Source organism: Triticum urartu, chromosome 7A (assembly GCF_056163025.1).
Source record: "Triticum urartu cultivar PI428250 chromosome 7A, HENAU_Tu73, whole genome shotgun sequence".
Lineage (NCBI taxonomy): Eukaryota > Viridiplantae > Streptophyta > Magnoliopsida > Poales > Poaceae > Triticum > Triticum urartu.
Genome location: NC_141879.1, coordinates 427,329,067 through 427,347,786, shown reverse-complemented (window position 1 = coordinate 427,347,786; position 18,720 = coordinate 427,329,067). Strand labels below are relative to the sequence as shown.

Sequence of the window (18,720 nt, the reverse complement as noted above, 5' to 3'; positions counted from 1 at the left end):
AATAAATACTAGAAAAATTCAAAAAATTCCAAAACAAATTTGGATGGTGGACAATTTGATGCGTGAGGTACGCTTCAATTTTCAAAACATTTGGACTTCTGTGCAGCTCTCAGCAAAAAAGACAAATCGGAGATCTGTAAAAATGTGTAATGTTCATATACTGTTCTGGTCTGATTTGTCTTTTTTGCTGAGAGCTGCACAGAAGTCCAAATGTTTTAAAAATTGAAGAGTACCTCACACATCAAATTGTTTACCATCCAAAAAAAAATTGGAATTTTTGATTTTTTCTGAATTTTTTCTAAATTTTTTTTAACCGGGTGCAGATGCACCCGGGCACCGAAACGCCGTTCTCGCCAAAGCGGTGGCGCAAGCACTCGGCAAGCCGCCGCCGCCGACACACAGAAGGGACAGGCGGCACAAACCCTCCCCACACGCTGCAGAAAGAATACCATCCCTCTCCCAGCAACAGAAAACCACAACTGTGAACGTGACACAGGAATAACTATAGGCAAGCCACGTTGACATGGTAGTGGACCCAAAACGCCGCACACCTGCCATCCTCTTCCATACAAGTGTGCCCAACAACGCTTGGCAAAGCCCTCGACGCACCAGGGACAAGCATTCCCTGGGAGCTTAGAGTTTAAAGAAGGATACACGGGCCACTGGTAGCCGAGGGAACAACGTGAGCATAACGATTGGGCATGGAAGTAATTAAGACAATGACACATCGACAACTGACTAGCATAAAATTTGGAGCTTGACATTAACACCCAAACCATCAGGGACTGCTGTTCCTTTTCCGTATGGACCGTTATTTCTACAGGTTAGTGTTGTTCTGTTTGGCGAATCTTGATTCTGGTATATAAAACAATAAAACTACACCATATGTTGTTTAACGGTATTGTTTCCTTCATCCAACATCATCATGATTCCCGATTCAGCGAGACCAATGGTGATTCACTTCTTCTTCAGGAAGGGAAATGATCACAATGATTTGCTGCATCAAGTCCGGTACCTGAAATATATTTGGAAAGACCTTACAGTGAGTTTATCATATATTTGAAAATATATTTGGAAAGATCTTACAGTGAGTTTATCATATACTCCCTCCGTCCCATAATATAAGACGTTTATGAGGGAGTAGTAGTATACAATAAACCTGATCGTTGGGCTAAGATAAACAAATATCAGACTATATATTCTCCACTGAGGATCTGCTGCTTGGTAAAGAAATAACAACAGCATCAACAATGCCTTTTAGTGCCAAACGAGTTGGGAGTAGACTAATAGAGTTGAAACGCATATGATCTTGAAACCAACTCATAGTTTTGGCCCGTAGATAGCTAACTTCCACACGCCTTTGTCATGACTAGTTCTTTGATAATAACCTAGTCCTTCATATCTCTCTTAACAGACTCCTCTCATATTAGGTTTGGTCTACACGACCTTTCTTAACATTATCAGCACACTTTAACGGTCTGATATGCACTGGCGAGAGGCCTGCGTTGTATATGCCCAAGCCATTTTAGGGGACAAGCTTCTATTCAATGGGTGCTATCCCAACTCTATCACGTATATCCTCATTCCAGACCCGATCCTTGTGTGGCTACATATCCATCTCAACATGTGCATCTCTGTTACACCTAACTCTTGGACATGTCGCTTTTAGTTGGCCAACATTCAGTGACATACAACATCACAGGTTGAATCGCAGTCCTATAGAACCTCCCTTTACACTCTTGTCACGAAGGATGCAAGAAGCTTGGCGCCACTTCGTCCATCCAGATTTGATTCGATGGCTCACATCTTCATCAATATCACCATCCTTCTGCAGCATTGATCAAAAATATCAAAAGGTGTCCTTCTGATATACCACCTGCCCACCAAGGCTAACCTCCTCCTCATGTCTAGTAGTACCGAAACCACACCTTACGTACTTAGTTTTAGTTCTACTAAGACTAAAACCTTTCGATTCCAAAGTCTATCTCCATAGCTCTAACTTTCTATTAATCCCCATCCAACTATCATCGACTAGCGCCACCTCATCCACAGAGCATACACCATGAGATATCTTCTTGTGACGTCATCAATGGCCAAAGAAAAAGATAAGGGCTCAAAGTTAACCCTTGGTTAAGTCCTATTCTACTAGAAACGTCATCACTGTCTCTATCACTTGTTCAAACACTTTCACAACATTATTGTACATGTCTTCGATGGCAGTAATGTACTTTATTCGGGACTTTGTGTTTTTCCAAAGCCCACGTGACATTCCATAGTATCTTATCATAGGCCTTCTCCAAGTCAATGAACATCATATGCAGTCTCCTTTTGCTCCTTGATCTCTCCATAAGTTGTCGTACCAAGAAAATGGCTTCCATGGTCGATCTCTCAGGCATGAAACCAAACTGAATTTTGGTATCACTTGTCATTCTTCTTAAGAGGTGCTTAGGGACTCTCCCGTAGCTTCATTGTAGCGCTCATCAGCTTAACTCCACGGTAATTAGTACAACTTTCAACATCCCCTTGTTCTTGAAGAGTGGTATGGTAGGAACTGGATCCCTACCAGGGCGTGGTCTCAGGTTGTAGGGGTGGAAGGAGGGATGGCGTGGCGGAAGGCGTGGTCGCCGGCGCTGGGGCGCCGTCGTTTCGTGCGCGAGAGGGAGAGAGAGCGCAGGGGCGGCGGCTAGGGTTAGGTCTCCCAACTCCCTAAGGAAGCCGAGCAAATATGATTGCTTCTTGCTTAATCCCAAAACGGGTCCTTACACGAGTTTATATAATCCTCCTAATAAGATAATTGGGCTAAGCCCCAAATAACGATAAGATAAACTGGGCCACAACTAACTGGGCTAAGCCCCTAATATGCCGGTCATAACATCTCTCCCGGCCTGCACAAACAGCTCATCCTCAAGCTGGAAGGCGGGGAAGATCAACAATCGCCAAACACCTCCGCGTCAACTCGAGAGGGCTGGTCGCCGAGCCCGGCGGCAGCGGGGTCCTCCTCAATGTAGTATGCAGCCTCCAGGTAGAAGAGTCGTGGGCAGACGTGGCCCGGTATGTAGGGCTCGTCGCAGTTGAAGCACAACCCTTGGCGGCGACACTCGAGTTGCTCAGCCGGGGTGAGCCGGCGGAACGGGCGTGCCGCAACCGCCTCGAGGGGCGCCGCAGAAGCCTGGGCAGGCTAACCCTGAGCGAGAACTTTCGGCCAGGGTAGCGGCCCGAGGCGGTGGCGCCTGCTGGATGGCCACCGCGTGACGCTCGAACGCGCGGGCGTAGTACATGACCGTCTGAAGGTCCTGTGGCCCGCGCATCTCCACGTCCACGCAGATGTGGTCCGATAGACCGCCGACGAAGAGCTCAGCCCGCTGACGAGCCGAAACGCCGAGGGCGTGGCACGCCAGTGCCTGGAAGCAGTCAACGAAGTCTTGCACCGAGGTGAGGAACAGAAGACGCCCAAGCTCCGCCAGACGGCTCCCGCGTATAGGCGGCACAAATCGCGGAAGCGCTCCCATGGTGACAATGCCGCCCTCGTCCTGTTCGAGGGCGTAGTACCACATCTGCGCGGCTCCTCGGAGATGATACAAGGCGATCCAGGTGCAGTCGGACGCGAGCGTGCGCTGTCTCCTGAAAAATTGGTCACATTGGTTGAGCCAATTCAGGGGGTCGACGGTGCCGTCGTAGGTCGCGAACTCCAGCTTGGAGAATCTCGTCAGCGTCTAAACGTGGACGACGGGCGGGTGCGCCTCGTCAGCACGAAGCAACGAGGATGACGAGGCCAAGTAGGCGGGCATTAGGGTGTCGTCCTGGAACAGGGGCCCGTCGACGCTGGCGAAGGGTACGGCGGAGCCCGAGGACCCGCCAAACTGCATGGCAGGGTGCGTCGCCAGTGGGGGCAGCACGTGCGGCCCGACCGAGGTCGTCGTGTAGACCGGCTCAAGGGACCCAGCGAGACAGGCCGGTAACGAAGATGGCGACGAGGGAAACCGGACCTGGTGGATGGGCACCCCCGGGCCCGTCGTCGGGATGCCCAGGGCCGCAGTCACCGGTGGCGGCGGCTGCAGCTGTTGCCCCTACTGCATGGTGGAGGCGTCGGGGTTCGTCGCTGGTGGCGGCTGCCACAACAGCTGCTGCATGGCGGCGGCGACGGGGGTTGCCGAGGATGGCGGCTGCGGCGGCGGCAGGGTGGTGGCGAAGGGCACAGGCGGCTGCGGCCCATAGGATCTTGCGAGGAACGTGTAGATGCCCGTGACCGCCTGGGTGAGATCCTGGATGGCAGCCGTCATCTCCTCCGGGGTGAAGATGACGAGGACGGGCACGGCGAAGGTGACCGGCACTGGCAAGAGCGAGGCGCTGGCTGTGGTGGCCATCAGGGCGGTCGGCAGCGGAAGGGTCGGGGTGGGTGGCGGCGAGGACATGATCGCACCGAAGCTATCTGATACCAAATTGGTAGGAACCGGATCCCTACCAAGGCGTGGTCTCAGGTTGTAGGGGTGGAAGGAGGGATGGCGTGGAGGAAGGCATGGTCGCCGGTGCTGGGGCGCCGTCGTTGCGTGCTCGCGAGGGAGAGAGAGCGCAGGGGCGGCGGCTAGGGTTAGGTCTCCCGGCTCCCTAAGGAAGCCAAGCAAATATGATTGCTTCTTGCTTAATCCCAAAATGGGTCCTTACACAAGTTTATATAATCCTCCTAATAAGATAATTGGGCTAAGCCCCTAATAACGATAAGATAAACTGGGCCACAACTAACTAGGCTAAGCCCCTAATATGCCGGTGATAACAAGTATTAATATACTCCGCCTCTGTACTCTGGGCATCTTGTTGCCTAAAATATGGGGTTGGAAAGTTTAATTAGTCACATTATCACCATGTCTCGAAGGCCTTTCAATACTCAACGGGGATACAATCAAGACCCATAGCCTTACCTCCTTTCAGCCTTTCTTTAAGTCAACCTGACCCCAGACTCCGGAATTCATCGCACAAAACGCCTATTGCTATCATCAAAGGAGTCGTCCAGCTCAAAAGTAGAGCTCTCACTCTCTCCATTGACTTCGTTCTTGCTGCATTTGACTTGGTTGATATCCCTCTTGCTTCACTCACTATATTGTCCGCAGTTCTATCCAGATGTAACCGTCTGAAATAGTCTTTCATCTCCTTAATAGCCTTCTGGATATCATCGTTCCACCACCAAGTATCACTTCCCCTGGTTAACCCAAACTCCTAAAAGCCACCTTACAAACACAAATCGCCATCCTCATCCACATGTTTGCATCACCTCGTTCCTCCCAAGGGCCCTCCTTAATAACCCTCTCCTTGAAAGTCTGACCTACCTCCCCCTCGATTGTGCATGATATACAGAAACATGGCATTTTGGTGATCATAGCGAAAAAATATAGTTTGGCATAAACAACACTCTTCCACCTTGCGCAAAGACATTACAATACCAGTTTGCATACATCCCCAACAGCTTGGCATAAAGTGAATAAGAAAGCACAATACTCTTTCACCTTGTGCAAAGACATCCCAATACCAGTTTGCATACATCCCCAATAATTCTACCCTTTTTCTCGTTTCATATTGGTACGTGACTTTTAACGATATTTCGTGAACAAGAATAGGAGGAGCATGTATTATGTAATTACTTCACATATTGTAACACCCCAGATGTAATTTGCCATATTTGTACTCCGACTCTTGCCATTTTCGGCTCTAAATTATGAGATTCGTGGTTGGGTTCTTGTCTTTGTTTTGCATTTGGCTCATGTCATGCATTTCATATCATGTCTTCATGTGCATCGCATTTGCATACGTGTTCGTCTCATGCATCCGAACATTTTCCCCGTTGTTCGTTTTGCGATCCAGCACTCCTACGTCCTCTGGCGCCCCCTTTTGACTCTTTTCGTGTGCGGGTGTTAAATTTTCTCGGAATGGACCGAGATTTGCCAAGCGGCCTTGGTACACCACCGGTAGACCGCCTGTCAAGTTTCGTGCCATTTGGAGTTCGTTTGATACTCCAACGGTTAACCGGGGAACCGTAAAGGCCTCGTGTATGTTGCAGCCCAACACCCCTCCTAGTCAGCCCACAAACCCATCCAAACCCCCTTCATCCTCTCGGACGTTCGATCACGATCGCGTGGCCGAAAACCGCACCTCATTTGGACTCTCCTAACTCCCTCTACCTATATATATGTGCCCCTCCCGAAATTTTCGCGCAGTCCAACCCTAAAATTTCCCTCTGCGCCGCCGGACGAAATCACGCCGCCGTCCGCAGCCAGTCAGCGCCTGCCACGTGGCGCGCCGCCGCCCGCCGCCGCGCCGGCCAGCTCGGCCCACGGCGGGCCCCCGCGAGGCCCGCGTCTTCCCCGCGCGCCCGAGCTCCTTCCGCGCCGCCCGAGCGCGGCTCCGCTCGCCGCCGACCGGCCGCCGTCCCCCGCCTCCAGTCGCCGCCCGACCTCCACCACCTTGCCCGCATCGCCGCCCTGCGTCGCTGTCAGCACTTCTTCGGCAAGAAGCTCAGCGGGATCCGGTCTTTCACCTCCTCTCCGGCCACCGCGACAATCTCCGGCAAGACTCCGGCGAGCCCACGCCCTCCTCGGCTTCCGCGCGCGCCAGATCCAGATCCAGATCCAGTCAAACCCTAGGTTGACCCCGTTTTTCCCTAAGTCCCTAGCATTTTCAGCCCATGTTCATTGCATCATAACTCTGTGCCCGTAGCTCCATTTTGTGCGTGTCATACATCAAAATGTTCATCATGATGTGTTTTTCATTTTGTTCCATTGTGCCATGCTTGTTTGGGTCCATCTTGATGCCCAAATAGTTGATGGAAGAGTGCTATAAAATGTTAGGTTCTGATTCTTATCAGATTATAAGCATTTGTCATTTTTACTACATTTATTGTGTGCTGCATATGGGCATGAGCTCTACACGTGTTTTGCGCTATGCCATGCCATCTTTACAGGGGTGTATGTCATGTATTTTTGTCATCAATGTGGTGACTAGCACAAGCATGCAAAGTAGCTCTCGAGGCATTGCTGATTTCATGGACTTAGGATTTCACCAAGTCATTGCTCTGCTGTTATTTTTATGCCATGTATTCATGTTGCTATAGTGAGATCCATAATTCTTTTGAGTATGTTCAGTAAGGATGATTTGGACATATGGTTGTGCTCTATCCATCAATGCCTCTGTTTGTAAGTATGGAGTGCTCTAGCATGTCTCAATCTTACTCTACTTTTGCTATAAAATGTTCCTGGCAGATTGTTTACGTGTTAATCAATTTTGCCAAGGTTGTTGTAGTTGATCCATGCATGTTATGAGCTTGTTCTTGCTTTGATTAGCTTCATGAACATGTCTTCTTGCCGAGGCTATGTTTATCTTGTCATGCAATGCCTTGTGATGAGTAAATCGAGTTCGCAAAGATGCCTTCATAATTCTGTTAATGCCATGCTCTGTTTTCTGCTAAGTCTGAACTGTTAACAAAACTTGGTATGTTTACATGGGTACCATCATATCTTCTGATCCTTTTTGGCTTATGGTCAGTAAGGGACTTTTGTTCTATGCTTTGAGTAGATTCATGTCATGCATTTGTTTGCTATGATCTATTCCTGTAGCATATTGTTATCTTGCTGTAAACATTGCTACCTGATGTTAATTCCTGACATGTTGTTATTTTCACTAAGTCTGTGAAACTGATATCTTTTGCCATACTTGTTTGAACCTGCACTTGTGTGATTTAGCCATAGCTCAGTGTTCATCTTTTGTCAAGCATCTTGAGTAGATCACTGCCATATGCTTTGTTGCTATGTTGGAGTGCAGTAGCTTAGTTAATGCAGTGGTCAAGCATAATCTCAAGTTTGTAAAGGTCAACATGATGAACGCAGCTCAGGCAGAGGACTCTTCAGAAGTGATCATGGGCAACCTTCCTGTTAATGATATTCTGGCAAAAGTTCTTTTTGACACTGGTGCATCGCATTCTTTCATGTCATTCTCATTTGCATCGGAGCACAATGTTGACACAAAGGTTTTGTCCAAAGTCATGCAAGTTGTTTCTCTGGGAAAGCTTATGACTTCTAGTTTGGTTGCTCCCGATGTCTCCGTCCAGTTTGGAGACTATAAATTTCTGTCCTCTCCGATTGTTCTTGATAACTCGGATATTGATCTAATTCTCGGCATGGACTGACTTTCTAAGCACAAGGCTCAGCTTGATTGTGCTGCCAGGCAGATTCAATTGACACCCTTCTAAAGATGTGATCATCTTTGCCGCTCGGGATGATACCATTCGACTGTTTTCTCTCAATGAGAAGGGTGAGTTGGATGCCATCTCTCAGATTCCAGTCGTTTGTGAATATCAAGACGTCTTTCCAAAAGAGCTTTCAGGAATGCCTCCTCACCGGCCAGTTGAATTCATCATCGATCTTGAGTCTGGCACGGAACCTGTTTGTAAACGTCCTTACAAGCTTGGACCAGAAGAGTTGAAGGAGCTGAAGAAACAACTCAATATACAAGAGCGTATGGGTCTGATCCGACAGAGCTCTTCTCCATGGGGTTGTGGTGTTCTTTTTGTCAAGAAGAAGGATGGCACGGGCCGACTTTGTGTCGATTATCGTCCATTGAACAAGAAGACCATAAAGAACAAGTACCCATTTCCCAACATCAATGATCTTTTCGAGCAACTCAAAGGTGCCCAAGTATTCTCCTAACTTGACCTCTATATGGATTATCATCAGATTCGCATTCGTGAACAAGATATCCGCAAGACAGCATTCAGAACAAGCTATGGTTCTTATGAATATACTGTCATGTCTTTCAGCCTTGTCAATGCTCATCCAACGTTCTCTCGCATGATGAACTTCATTTTCAACCCTTACATAAATGATTTCGTCTTGGTGTATCTTGATGATATTTTGGTTTTTTCCAAAAACAAGAAGGATCGTGCCAAGCATTTGAGATTGGTGTTGGACAAACTCAGAGAACATCAGTTCTATGCGAAGTTTTCAAAGTGTGAGTTTTGGCTCGATGAGGTTCTCTACCTTGGCCATATCATCTCCGCCAAGGGCATTGCTGTTAATCCTGATAAGGTGTCTGCAATTGTCAATTGGGAACCGCCTCAGAATGTCAAGCAGCTCCACAGTTTCCTTGGGCTTGCAAGCTATTGTCGGAAGATTCGTTGAGAATTTCTCTAAGATCGCGAAGCCTCTATCCAACCTCCTCCAGAAGCATGTGAAGTATGTCTGAACGCCTGAATGTGACATCGCTTTCAACACCCTGAAAGAGAAGTTAGTCACAGCTCTAGTTCTGACTCCTCCTGATGAATCCAAACCATTCGAAGTTTTCTGTGATGCCTCCCTGCAAGGCCTCGGTGCTGCGTTAATGCAAGATAAGAAAGTTGTGGCTTATACCTCTCGCCAGTTGAAGCCCAACGAAAAGAACTACCCCACTCATGACCTCGAGTTGGCGGCAGTTGTCCATGCTCTTTTAACATGGAGACATCTCTTGTTGGGAAGGAAAGTGAACATCTTCACTGATTATAAGAGCCTCAAGTACATCTTCACTCAACTCAACCTCAACCTCAGACAGACTCGTTGGATCGAAATGATTCAAGAGTATAATCCAATGTCATTGCAGACGCTTTGAGCAGGAAGGCTTACTACAACAGTTTGATTCTCAAGCCCTTCTAACCGGATCTTTGTGAAGCTTTCCGCAAACTAAATCTTCAAGTTGTTCCTCAAGAATTTTTTGCCAACCTCCAAGTTTTTCCTATTTTGAAAGATCAGATTCGTGAGGCACAACTTCTTGATGCAATGGTGAAGAAGGTGAAGAATGAGATTGCCAAGTGTCAACCCAAATACAAGTGCTATCGCCTTGATGACAAAGATACTCTATTCTTTGAGGATCGAATTGTGGTTCTTAAGGGTGATCTACGTAAAGTCATTATGAACAAGGCTCACAATTCACTCCTATCTATTCATCCTGGAAGTACAAAGATGTACCATGACTTCAAGCAGTCGTATTGGTGGACTCGAATGAAGCAAGAAATTGCTCAATTCGTGAATGAATGTGATGTCTGCAGAAGAGTGAAGGCATAACACCAACGGCCAGCTGGTCTCCTCCAACCTCTTACCATTTCAGAATGGAAGTTTGATCATATTGAGATGGACTTCATGACTGAATTTCCCAAGTCCAAACGTGAAAATGATGCTATCTTTGTCGTCATCGACAAGCATACTAAAGTGGCTCATTTTCTTCCTATCAAAGAATCTATCACAGCAGCTCAGTCGGCAGAGCTATATACCTTCAGGATTGTCTCCTTGCACGGCATTCCGCAGTTGATATCTTCAGATCGTGGAAGCATCTTTACTTCTAAGTTCTGGGATTCCTTTCAGAAGGCCATGGGCACCAACATTCGCTTCAACACAGCCTTCCATCCTCAAACTAGTGGCCAAGTCGAGCGAGTCAATCAAATTCTTGAAGATATGCTCAGGACTTGTGTCATCTCCTTCGGTATGAAGTGGGAAGATTGTCTTCCATATGCCGAGTTCTCCTACAACAACTTCCAAGCGAGTTCAGGCAAGGCCCCATTCGAGATTCTATATGGCAGAAAGTGTCGTACTCCTCTTAATTGGTCAGAGACTGGTGAACGCCAACTTCTTGGCAATGACTTAATCACAGAAGCTGAAGAAATGTGCAAAGTCATGCGTGAAAATCTCAAAGCCGCGCAATCACGCCAGAAGAGTTATTATGATAGCAACCATCGTGATTTGGCTTTCGAGATAGGAGACCATGTCTACCTTCACGTCTCTCAAATGAAAGGTACTCGTCGCTTCGGTATCAAAGGGAAGCTTGCCCCTAGATACATGAGTCCCTTCAAGATCATTGGCAAAAATGGTGACCTCGCCTATCAACTTGAATTTCCATCCAACTTTGCAAATGTGCACGACGTATTTCACGTGTCTCAGCTTCGCAAGTGCTTCAAGACTCCTGACTGCACCATCAACTTCGAAGAGATTGATCTCCAAGAAGACATGTCTTATCATGAGCATCCCGTTGCTATTCTTCAAGAAACCGAGCGCAAGACTCGCAACAAGTCTATCAAATTCTTGAAAATGAAGTAGTCACATCATTCCGACCGAGAAGCCACCTGGGAACGCGAGGACCACATTCGTTCCGAATATCCGGAGTTCTTTTAGTCCTAGATCTCGGGACAAGATCCTTTCGTAGTGGTGGAGTGTTGTAACACCCCGGATGTAATTTGCCATATTTGTACTTCGACTCTTGCCATTTTCGGCTCTAAGTTATGAGATTCGTGGTTGGGTTCTTGTCTTTGTTTTGCATTTGGCTCATGTCATGCATTTCATATCATGTCTTCATGTGCATCGCATTTGCATACGTGTTCATCTCATGCATCCGAGCATTTTCCCCGTTGTCCGTTTTGAGATCCGGCACTCCTACGTCCTCCGGCGCCCCCTTTTGCCTCTTTTCGTGTGCGGGTGTTAAACTTTCTCGGAATGGACCAAGATTTGCCAAGCGGCCTTGGTACACCACCGGTAGAGCGCCTGTCAAGTTTCGTGCCATTTGGAGTTCGTTTAATACTCCAATGGTTAACCGGGGAATCGTAAAGTCCTCATATGTGTTGCAGCCCAACACCCCTCCTAGTCAGCCCACAAACCCATCCAAACCCCCTCCATCCTCTCGGCCGTTCGATCACGATCGCGTGGCCGAAAACCGCACCTCATTTGGACTCTCCTAACTCCCTCTACCTACATATATATGTGCCCCTCCCGAAATTTTCGCGCAGTCCAACCCTAAAATTTCCCTCTGCACCGCCGGACACGTCTGGGCGACACCAAACGAAATCGCGCCGCCGTCCGCAGCCAGTCAGCGCCTGCCACGTGGCGCGCCGGCCCGCTCGGCCCACGGCGGGCCCCTACGCGCCCGAGCTCCTTCCGCGTGGCTCCGCTCGCCGCCGACCGGCCGCCGTCCCCATCGTCCACCGCCTCCAGTCGCCGCCCGACCTCCACCACCTCCCCTGCGTCGCCGTCAGCACTTCTCCGGCGAGAAGCTCGGCGAGATCCGGTCTTTCACCTCCTCTCGAACGACTCTCCGACCACCGCGACAATCTCCGACAAGACTCCGGCGAGCCCGCGCCCTCCTCAGCTTCCGCGCGCGCCAGATCCAGATCCAATCAAACCCTAGGTTGACCCCGTTTTTCCCTAAGTCCCTAGCATTTTCAGCCCATGTTCATTGCATCATAACTCTGTGCCCGTAGCTTCGTTTTGTGCGTGTCATACATCAAAATGTTCATCATGATGTGCTCTTCATTTTGTTCCATTGTGCCATGCTTGTTTGAGTCCATCTTGATACCCAAATAGTTGATGGAAGAGTGCTATAAAATGTTAGGTTCTGATTCTTATCAGATTATGAGCATTTGTCATTTTTACTACATTTATTGTGTGCTGCATATGGGCATGAGCTCTACATGTGTTTTGGGCTATGCCATGCCATCTTTACAAGGGCGTATGTCATGTATTTTTGTGATCAATGTGGTGACTAGCACAAGCATGCAAAGTAGCTCTCGGGATATTGCTGATTTCACGGACTTAGGATTTCACTAAGTCATTGCTCTGCTGTTATTTTTATGCCATGTATTCATGTTGCTATAGTGAGATCCATGATTCTTTTGAGTATATTCAGTAAGGATGATTTGGACATATGGTTGTGCTCTATCCATCCATGCCCCTGTTTGTAAGTATGGAGTGCTCTAGCATGTCTCAATCTTACTCTACTTTTGCTATAAAATATTCCTGGCAAATTGTTTACGTGTTAATCAATTTTAGCAAGGTTGTTGTAGTTGATCCATGCATGTTATGAGCTTGTTCTTGCTTTGATTAGCTTCATGAACATGTCTTCTTGCCGAGGCGATGTTTATCTTGTCATGCAATGCCTTGTGATGAGTGAATCGAGCTCGCAAAGATGCCTTCATAATTCTGTTAATGCCATGCTCTGTTTTCTGCTAAGTCTGAATCTGTTAACGAAACTTGCTATATTTACATGGATACCATTATATCTTCTGATCCTTTTTGGCTTATGGTCAGTAAGAGACTTTTGTTCTATGCTTTGAGTAGATTCATGCCATGCCTTTGTTTGCTATGATCTGTTCCTATAGTATATTGTTATCTTGTTGTAAACATTGCTTCCTGATGTTAATTCCTGACATGTTGTTATTTTCACTAAGTCTGTGAAGCTGATATCTTTTGCCATGCTTGTTTGAACCTGCTCTTGTGTGATTTAGCCATAGCTCAGTGTTCATCTTTTGTCAAGCATCTTGAGTAGATCACTGCCATGTGCTTTGTTGCTATGTTAGAGTGTAGTAGCTTAGTTTCTTGTTGCATTTTAGATGACATTGTGTTGTTAATCGCAGATTTGTGCCATTATTGTTTTGCTTGTCATTTGCAAACCGTGCATCCGATTCCGGTGATCTTTATATCGATTTCGACCGAAATCAACTCATCTTTCCAGCGGCACACTTGGTTTACCAAGTTGATGCCTTGATCAATCTTTTTCTTCCGGAGCACGCATATGCATTGCATATCACATCCCGCATGTCATGCCATGTTTTGTATCTTGTTGCTTGCACATTGCACCGTGGTTGATTATTGTTTCCTTAGCTTGTGTTCTTGCTTTGGGTAGAGCCGGGAGACGATTACGTGATCGAGGAACCCGTTGAGTACGCTTACGAGGATCAAGTTTTTGTCAACTCGAGGAACTTTGCAGGCAAGATGACCATACCCTCGAAATCACTTCTATCTTTGCTTGCTAGTTGCTCGCTCTATTGCTATGCCGCGATACCTACCACTTGCTATATCATGCCTCCCATATTGTCATGTCAAGCTTCTAACCCACCTTTCATAGCAAACCGTTGTTTGGCTATGTTACCGCTTTGCTCAGCCCCCTCTTATAGCGTTGCTAGTTGCAGGTGAAGATGGAGTTTGTTCCTTGTTGGAACATGTTTATTGTTGGGATATCATTATTATATCTTGTTTACTTTAATGCATCTATATACTTGATAAAGGGTGGAAGGCTCGGCCTTATGCCTGGTGTTTTGTTCCACTCTTGCCGCCCTAGTTTTCGTCATACCGGTGTTATGTTCCTTGATTTTGCGTTCCTTACGCGGTTGGGTTATAATGGGAACCCCTTGACAGTTCGCCTTGAATAAAACTCCTCCAGCAAGGCCCAACCTTGGTTTTACCATTTGCCACCTAAGCTTTTTTCCCTTGGATTCCGCGGACTCAAGGGTCATCTTTATTTTAAACCCCCCCTCCCCGGGCCAGTGCTCCTCTGAGTGTTGGTCCGAACCGAGTAGACTGCGAGACCACCTCGGGGCAAATTGAGGTTTGGTTTTACTCGTAGGATGTCTCATCCGGTGTGCCCTGAGAACGAGATATGCGCGACTCCTATCGGGATTTGTCGACACATCGGGCGGCTTTGCTGGTCTTGTTTTACCATTGTCGAGATGTCTTGTAACCGGGATTCCGAGTCTGATCGGGTCGTCCGGGGAGAAGGAATATCCTTCGTTGACCGTGAGAGCTTGTGATGGGCTAAGTTGGGACACCCCTGCAGGGTTCTGAACTTTCAAAAATCGTGCCCACGGTTATGGGTAGATGAGAATTTGTTAATGTCCAGTGGTAGAAAACTTGAAACTTAACTTAACTAAAATGAATCAACCGCGTGTGTAGCCGTGATGGTCTCTTTTCGGTGGAGTCCGGGAAGAGAACACGGTCTCGTGTTATGCTTGAACGTAAGTAGTTTCAGGATCACTTCTTGATCTTATAGCTTCTCGACCGTGCTTTGCTTCTCTTCTCGCTCTCATTTGCGTAAGTTAGTCACCATCTATACTAGTACTTGCTGCAGATCCACCTCACTACCTTTTCCTACCCATAAGCTTAAATAGTCTTGATCGCGAGCGTGTGAGATTGCTGAATCCCCGTGACTCACAGATTACTTCCAAAACCAGATACAGGTGCCGATGATGCCAGTGCAGGGGACGTGACCGAACTCAAGTGGGAGTTCGACGAGGATTCAGGATGTTACTATGTTTCCTTTCCGGACGATCAGTAGAGGAGCCCAGTTGGGGTGATCGGGGATTTATGCAATTGGTATTGTCTTTATTTATTTGGTTCCGTAGTCGGATCTTGATTGTATTCTGGATGATGTAATGCTAAATTTACGTATTGTGTGAAGTGACGATTATAAGCCAACTCTTTATCCCTTTCTTATTCAGTATATGGGATGTGTAAAAATTACCCCTCTTGCGACATGCCTACTATACGGTTATGCCTCTAAGTCGTGCTCCAACACGTGGGAGCCACATCATGGGTGTTACACATACAGAGCAGAATATAATATAATTATCTATGTTTCTCCAATCCATCTGCTTCTTGATCCAGAATACACTGATCTACATTAGTTCTCCGACAGTAAGTTCAAACAATGCAGGAGTATCTGCACTGTAAGATATGGACAAGTCTGATATATGTGTCCAGAAGACGGGTTAAGAAAAGGGAAACATACATCATCTATTTTGTCAGCACATAAATTATGAGGTATTTCGGCCAACTGCCATATTGGCACCAGAAATCAGCTAATTTAACAGGCTATCTCTTATGGCATTTCCTCCTCGAGCATAATCCTGGTAAATCCAGGGCAAAGAAGAAGAAAATGCATTTGTTCTGTAGTTATAACATCAAACACTGCAATTATATTAAAGATGACTGTCACGTCATCTAGTGAGACAAGTGATATGCTTAACAGCACTACTAGCAAAGACGAGTGTCACGTCATCGCTAGGATCAACTCTAGAATTAAACCAATATTATCCCATTGTTTAGTTAGGGAAAATCTAGGCTTCTCGCTCCTTTGCACAACACTGAAGTTCCAAAAATCAAAATGAGGAAGAATATTATAGTGATCAGGAATGGGGTGTTTGTGGTAATTGTCACATAATCGTTTTTTCTTATGGTCCTTGTAGAGACAAGTAACATGTCATCTTTATGACGAAGGCGACATAAACCAAATTGGAAGTGTATCATGAGGTGTCTAGTCTCATCTAGCACACGAATACAAGACATGTAGAACACTTCAGTAAATATTGATAACTATAATCAGTTCTCAGAAAATCACACCAATATCATTGCATTCTTGGGCAACATCTAGGCTTCACTCAAATTTGCATGATGCCAACATTTCAAAAATGAAATGAAGATTTGACAGCCAACACATTATAGTTTTCATGTTTCCAACTTCTGAATGATAAAAAGATGCCGTTTAGCTTCACCAAAATGTAACATTGATTTCAAGATGATTAGCTCAAAACAACAACAAAACATAAATCTATTGTCAAGTAGCAACATATAAAGATAGCCAGCATATAATACTATCACTGCCGTTAAAATGACAAGCAGAGACTTTACCAGGCAAGGAAGACAACGTTCAAGCTATGGCGCTGCCTCCTATGGCTCCTTGCTGCTCCGAAAGTCACGCTTGAGCTCAGTGACCCTCTTCATGCACCCAGCCTTTGTCTTCCCAGGCACTGCTGCGGCCACCTTCTCCCACCTCATTGCCGTGTCCTTAGGGAACTCCTTGAGCGCGTTCAGCAGAGAACGGTCCTCGCCAGCACTCCAACCACCGTCCCCTCCTCCAGCATTGCCACCTGTGTCTGCGTCAGCGGCCCCGGCCCTTGGATCCAGCGGCTTTCGCTTGCGCAGGAACTGCTCGAACGAGCCACCAGCCGCCGTGCCGCCGCCCGACTTTGCTGCGCGGATGACGCTCTCCGGCGTGCGGCGGCCGCCGAACACTGCGGCGATCTTCTCCCAGCGCTGGGGCTCTCCTGCCGGGTGCTTCAGCATCTGCCGCCGGAGAAGCTCCATTTCTTGGTCGGTCCACTCGCCAACCTCCTCCTCCCTCTCCCCGCCGTCCAGAACAGCGGTCCCCGCACCCATCGCCTCCTGCCGCAGTGGAGGCGGCTGGACGGGAGGAGCGACCGGATCTGACGACTTTGGGGGCGGCGGGGCGGCGTTCTGGCGGCGACCCCGGCGGGAGGGGGCGATGGGATCCGGGGTGGGCTCCTGGGACGGTTCCTGGTCGGGGAGGAGGCTGCCGCGGCCGACGGAGATGTCGCCACCAGTGGCGGAGGATGGCGCGAAGGGGGCGAGGAGCAGCGAGGATGCGATCCAAACGAGAATGGAGGCGAAGACCTGGTACGCCGAGTCGAGGGAGTAGGCTGCGGCGAGGAGGAGCACGGCTGCAGCGGCGCAGGCGGCGACGTGGGGGAGAGAGCGGGACGCGGGATTCGCAGTGGGGGATGAGAAATTGGCGGCGGCATCGGCGCGGGAGTGGACAACGCGCGCGCGCGGCTGGGAGTCCCAGTCGTCGTCGATGAACTCCATAGCCGGCGGCGGCGAGGTCGAGGCCCGCCGAAGGCGAGGCGGAGCGAAGATGCGAGATTCGGAGTAGCAGTTTCAGAGCATGTACAACTGAACCCTCAATTTCCTCACTCGGTTCACGGGATTTGCTGTCCTTTCCTTCAGGGCATGTACAATGGTTGATAAGATAGTCTTATCTTAGGTCTTGCATGTAATTAAGAGATGACAAAAAAAGATGTTTATAATGGATCATTTCTTAGTCTTATCTTCATAACTAGTTATTCCTAAAAACGTGGTGACATATATTGTGCTAAGATATCATCTCTTGTCTTATCTTAAATAAGAGAAGACAAGCCTTTTCTTATGAGTTCTCTCTCCTCCACCTCATCATTTATCCTATATGGCACTCCTAAGATAGCACCATTGTACATGCCCTCATAGGATAAAAATGTCGTAGGAATAGAAAAATCATAGGAAGTGAGATGACATGCATCTCAATTTCTATAGAAAAAAAGATGTCATTTGATGCATAGGATAGAAATTTTTCCATTGAGTAGCTAATGTTTTTCCTCTAAAATGTGAAGAATTGATTTCTACCCATTCCTACCAACCAAAGGGCCTCAAAGAAAATTTTTCTATACAAATCCTATCATGTAGAAATCCTATGACATTCCTACAAACCAAAGGAGGCCTTAGAGTATCTACACCAGACTCACTAGTTGAATGCCCATGCGTTACCACGGGAATATGAAAGGGGGCTACTCTGCGCCGGTGTTTGGTCGGTCAAACAGCACACGTACGATACGGTCTATATCAGCCGCATGATTCCTTCTTCCCCCAAATTGCTTCACTAGTAAAAAAAACATGACGCATGTGCATCCGGAGCAGTCCCGTGATCCCCAATACGTCAGCCTGCTCGCCGGCCGTCCAGATCGCCGCCAACCACTGCCCTCGTCACCGTCGGCTGACTCCTGTCGATTCCACGGGACGCCGCCCTCGTCGCTGGTGGTCGACATCACGCCCTTGGCCTCGCCGGTTTCTGCAGGATGTCGCCTCCACTCGTAGCAAAACGCCTGACGTCTCTGTCGTTGCAGCACCTAGCCGTCGCCGTCGTATCACGCCCGTCGCCGCACCACTGTGCCTCCGGCCGCATCACTCAGTGTCGCCGCTCACACCCAATTGAAGCTTTTTCTCATGTTGGTTGAAGCTTTTTCTCAGGCCGGTTGTAGCTTTTTTCTACCCGTCGGCGCTCGCACGGGGTTGAAGAACGATGGCTGCCAATGAACTCCATTTAAATGGATGTAGCAAAAAT

The 18,720-nt window shown here is 47.8% G+C and overlaps 1 protein-coding gene across 1 annotated transcript; it reads right to left on the bottom strand.

The window, feature by feature from the left end:
* Positions 1 to 739: 739 nt before the first annotated feature.
* Positions 740 to 17,584, bottom strand: MAMYB (Duplicated homeodomain-like superfamily protein). The gene is made up of 2 exons (XM_048684418.2): positions 16,458 to 17,584; positions 740 to 1,015 (listed from the first exon to the last, which is right to left on the bottom strand). Exon 1 carries the CDS (start codon positions 17,430 to 17,432, stop codon positions 16,497 to 16,499), a length of 936 nt encoding a protein of 311 aa, XP_048540375.1. The 5' UTR covers positions 17,433 to 17,584; the 3' UTR covers positions 740 to 1,015; positions 16,458 to 16,496.
* Between the last annotated feature and the right edge of the window lie 1,136 nt (positions 17,585 to 18,720).

What these genes read in the sequence shown, in the direction of transcription:
- MAMYB (XM_048684418.2), bottom strand. Translation starts at nt 17,432, where the DNA reads ATGGAGTTCATCGACGACGACTGGGACTCCCAGCCGCGCGCGCGCGTT.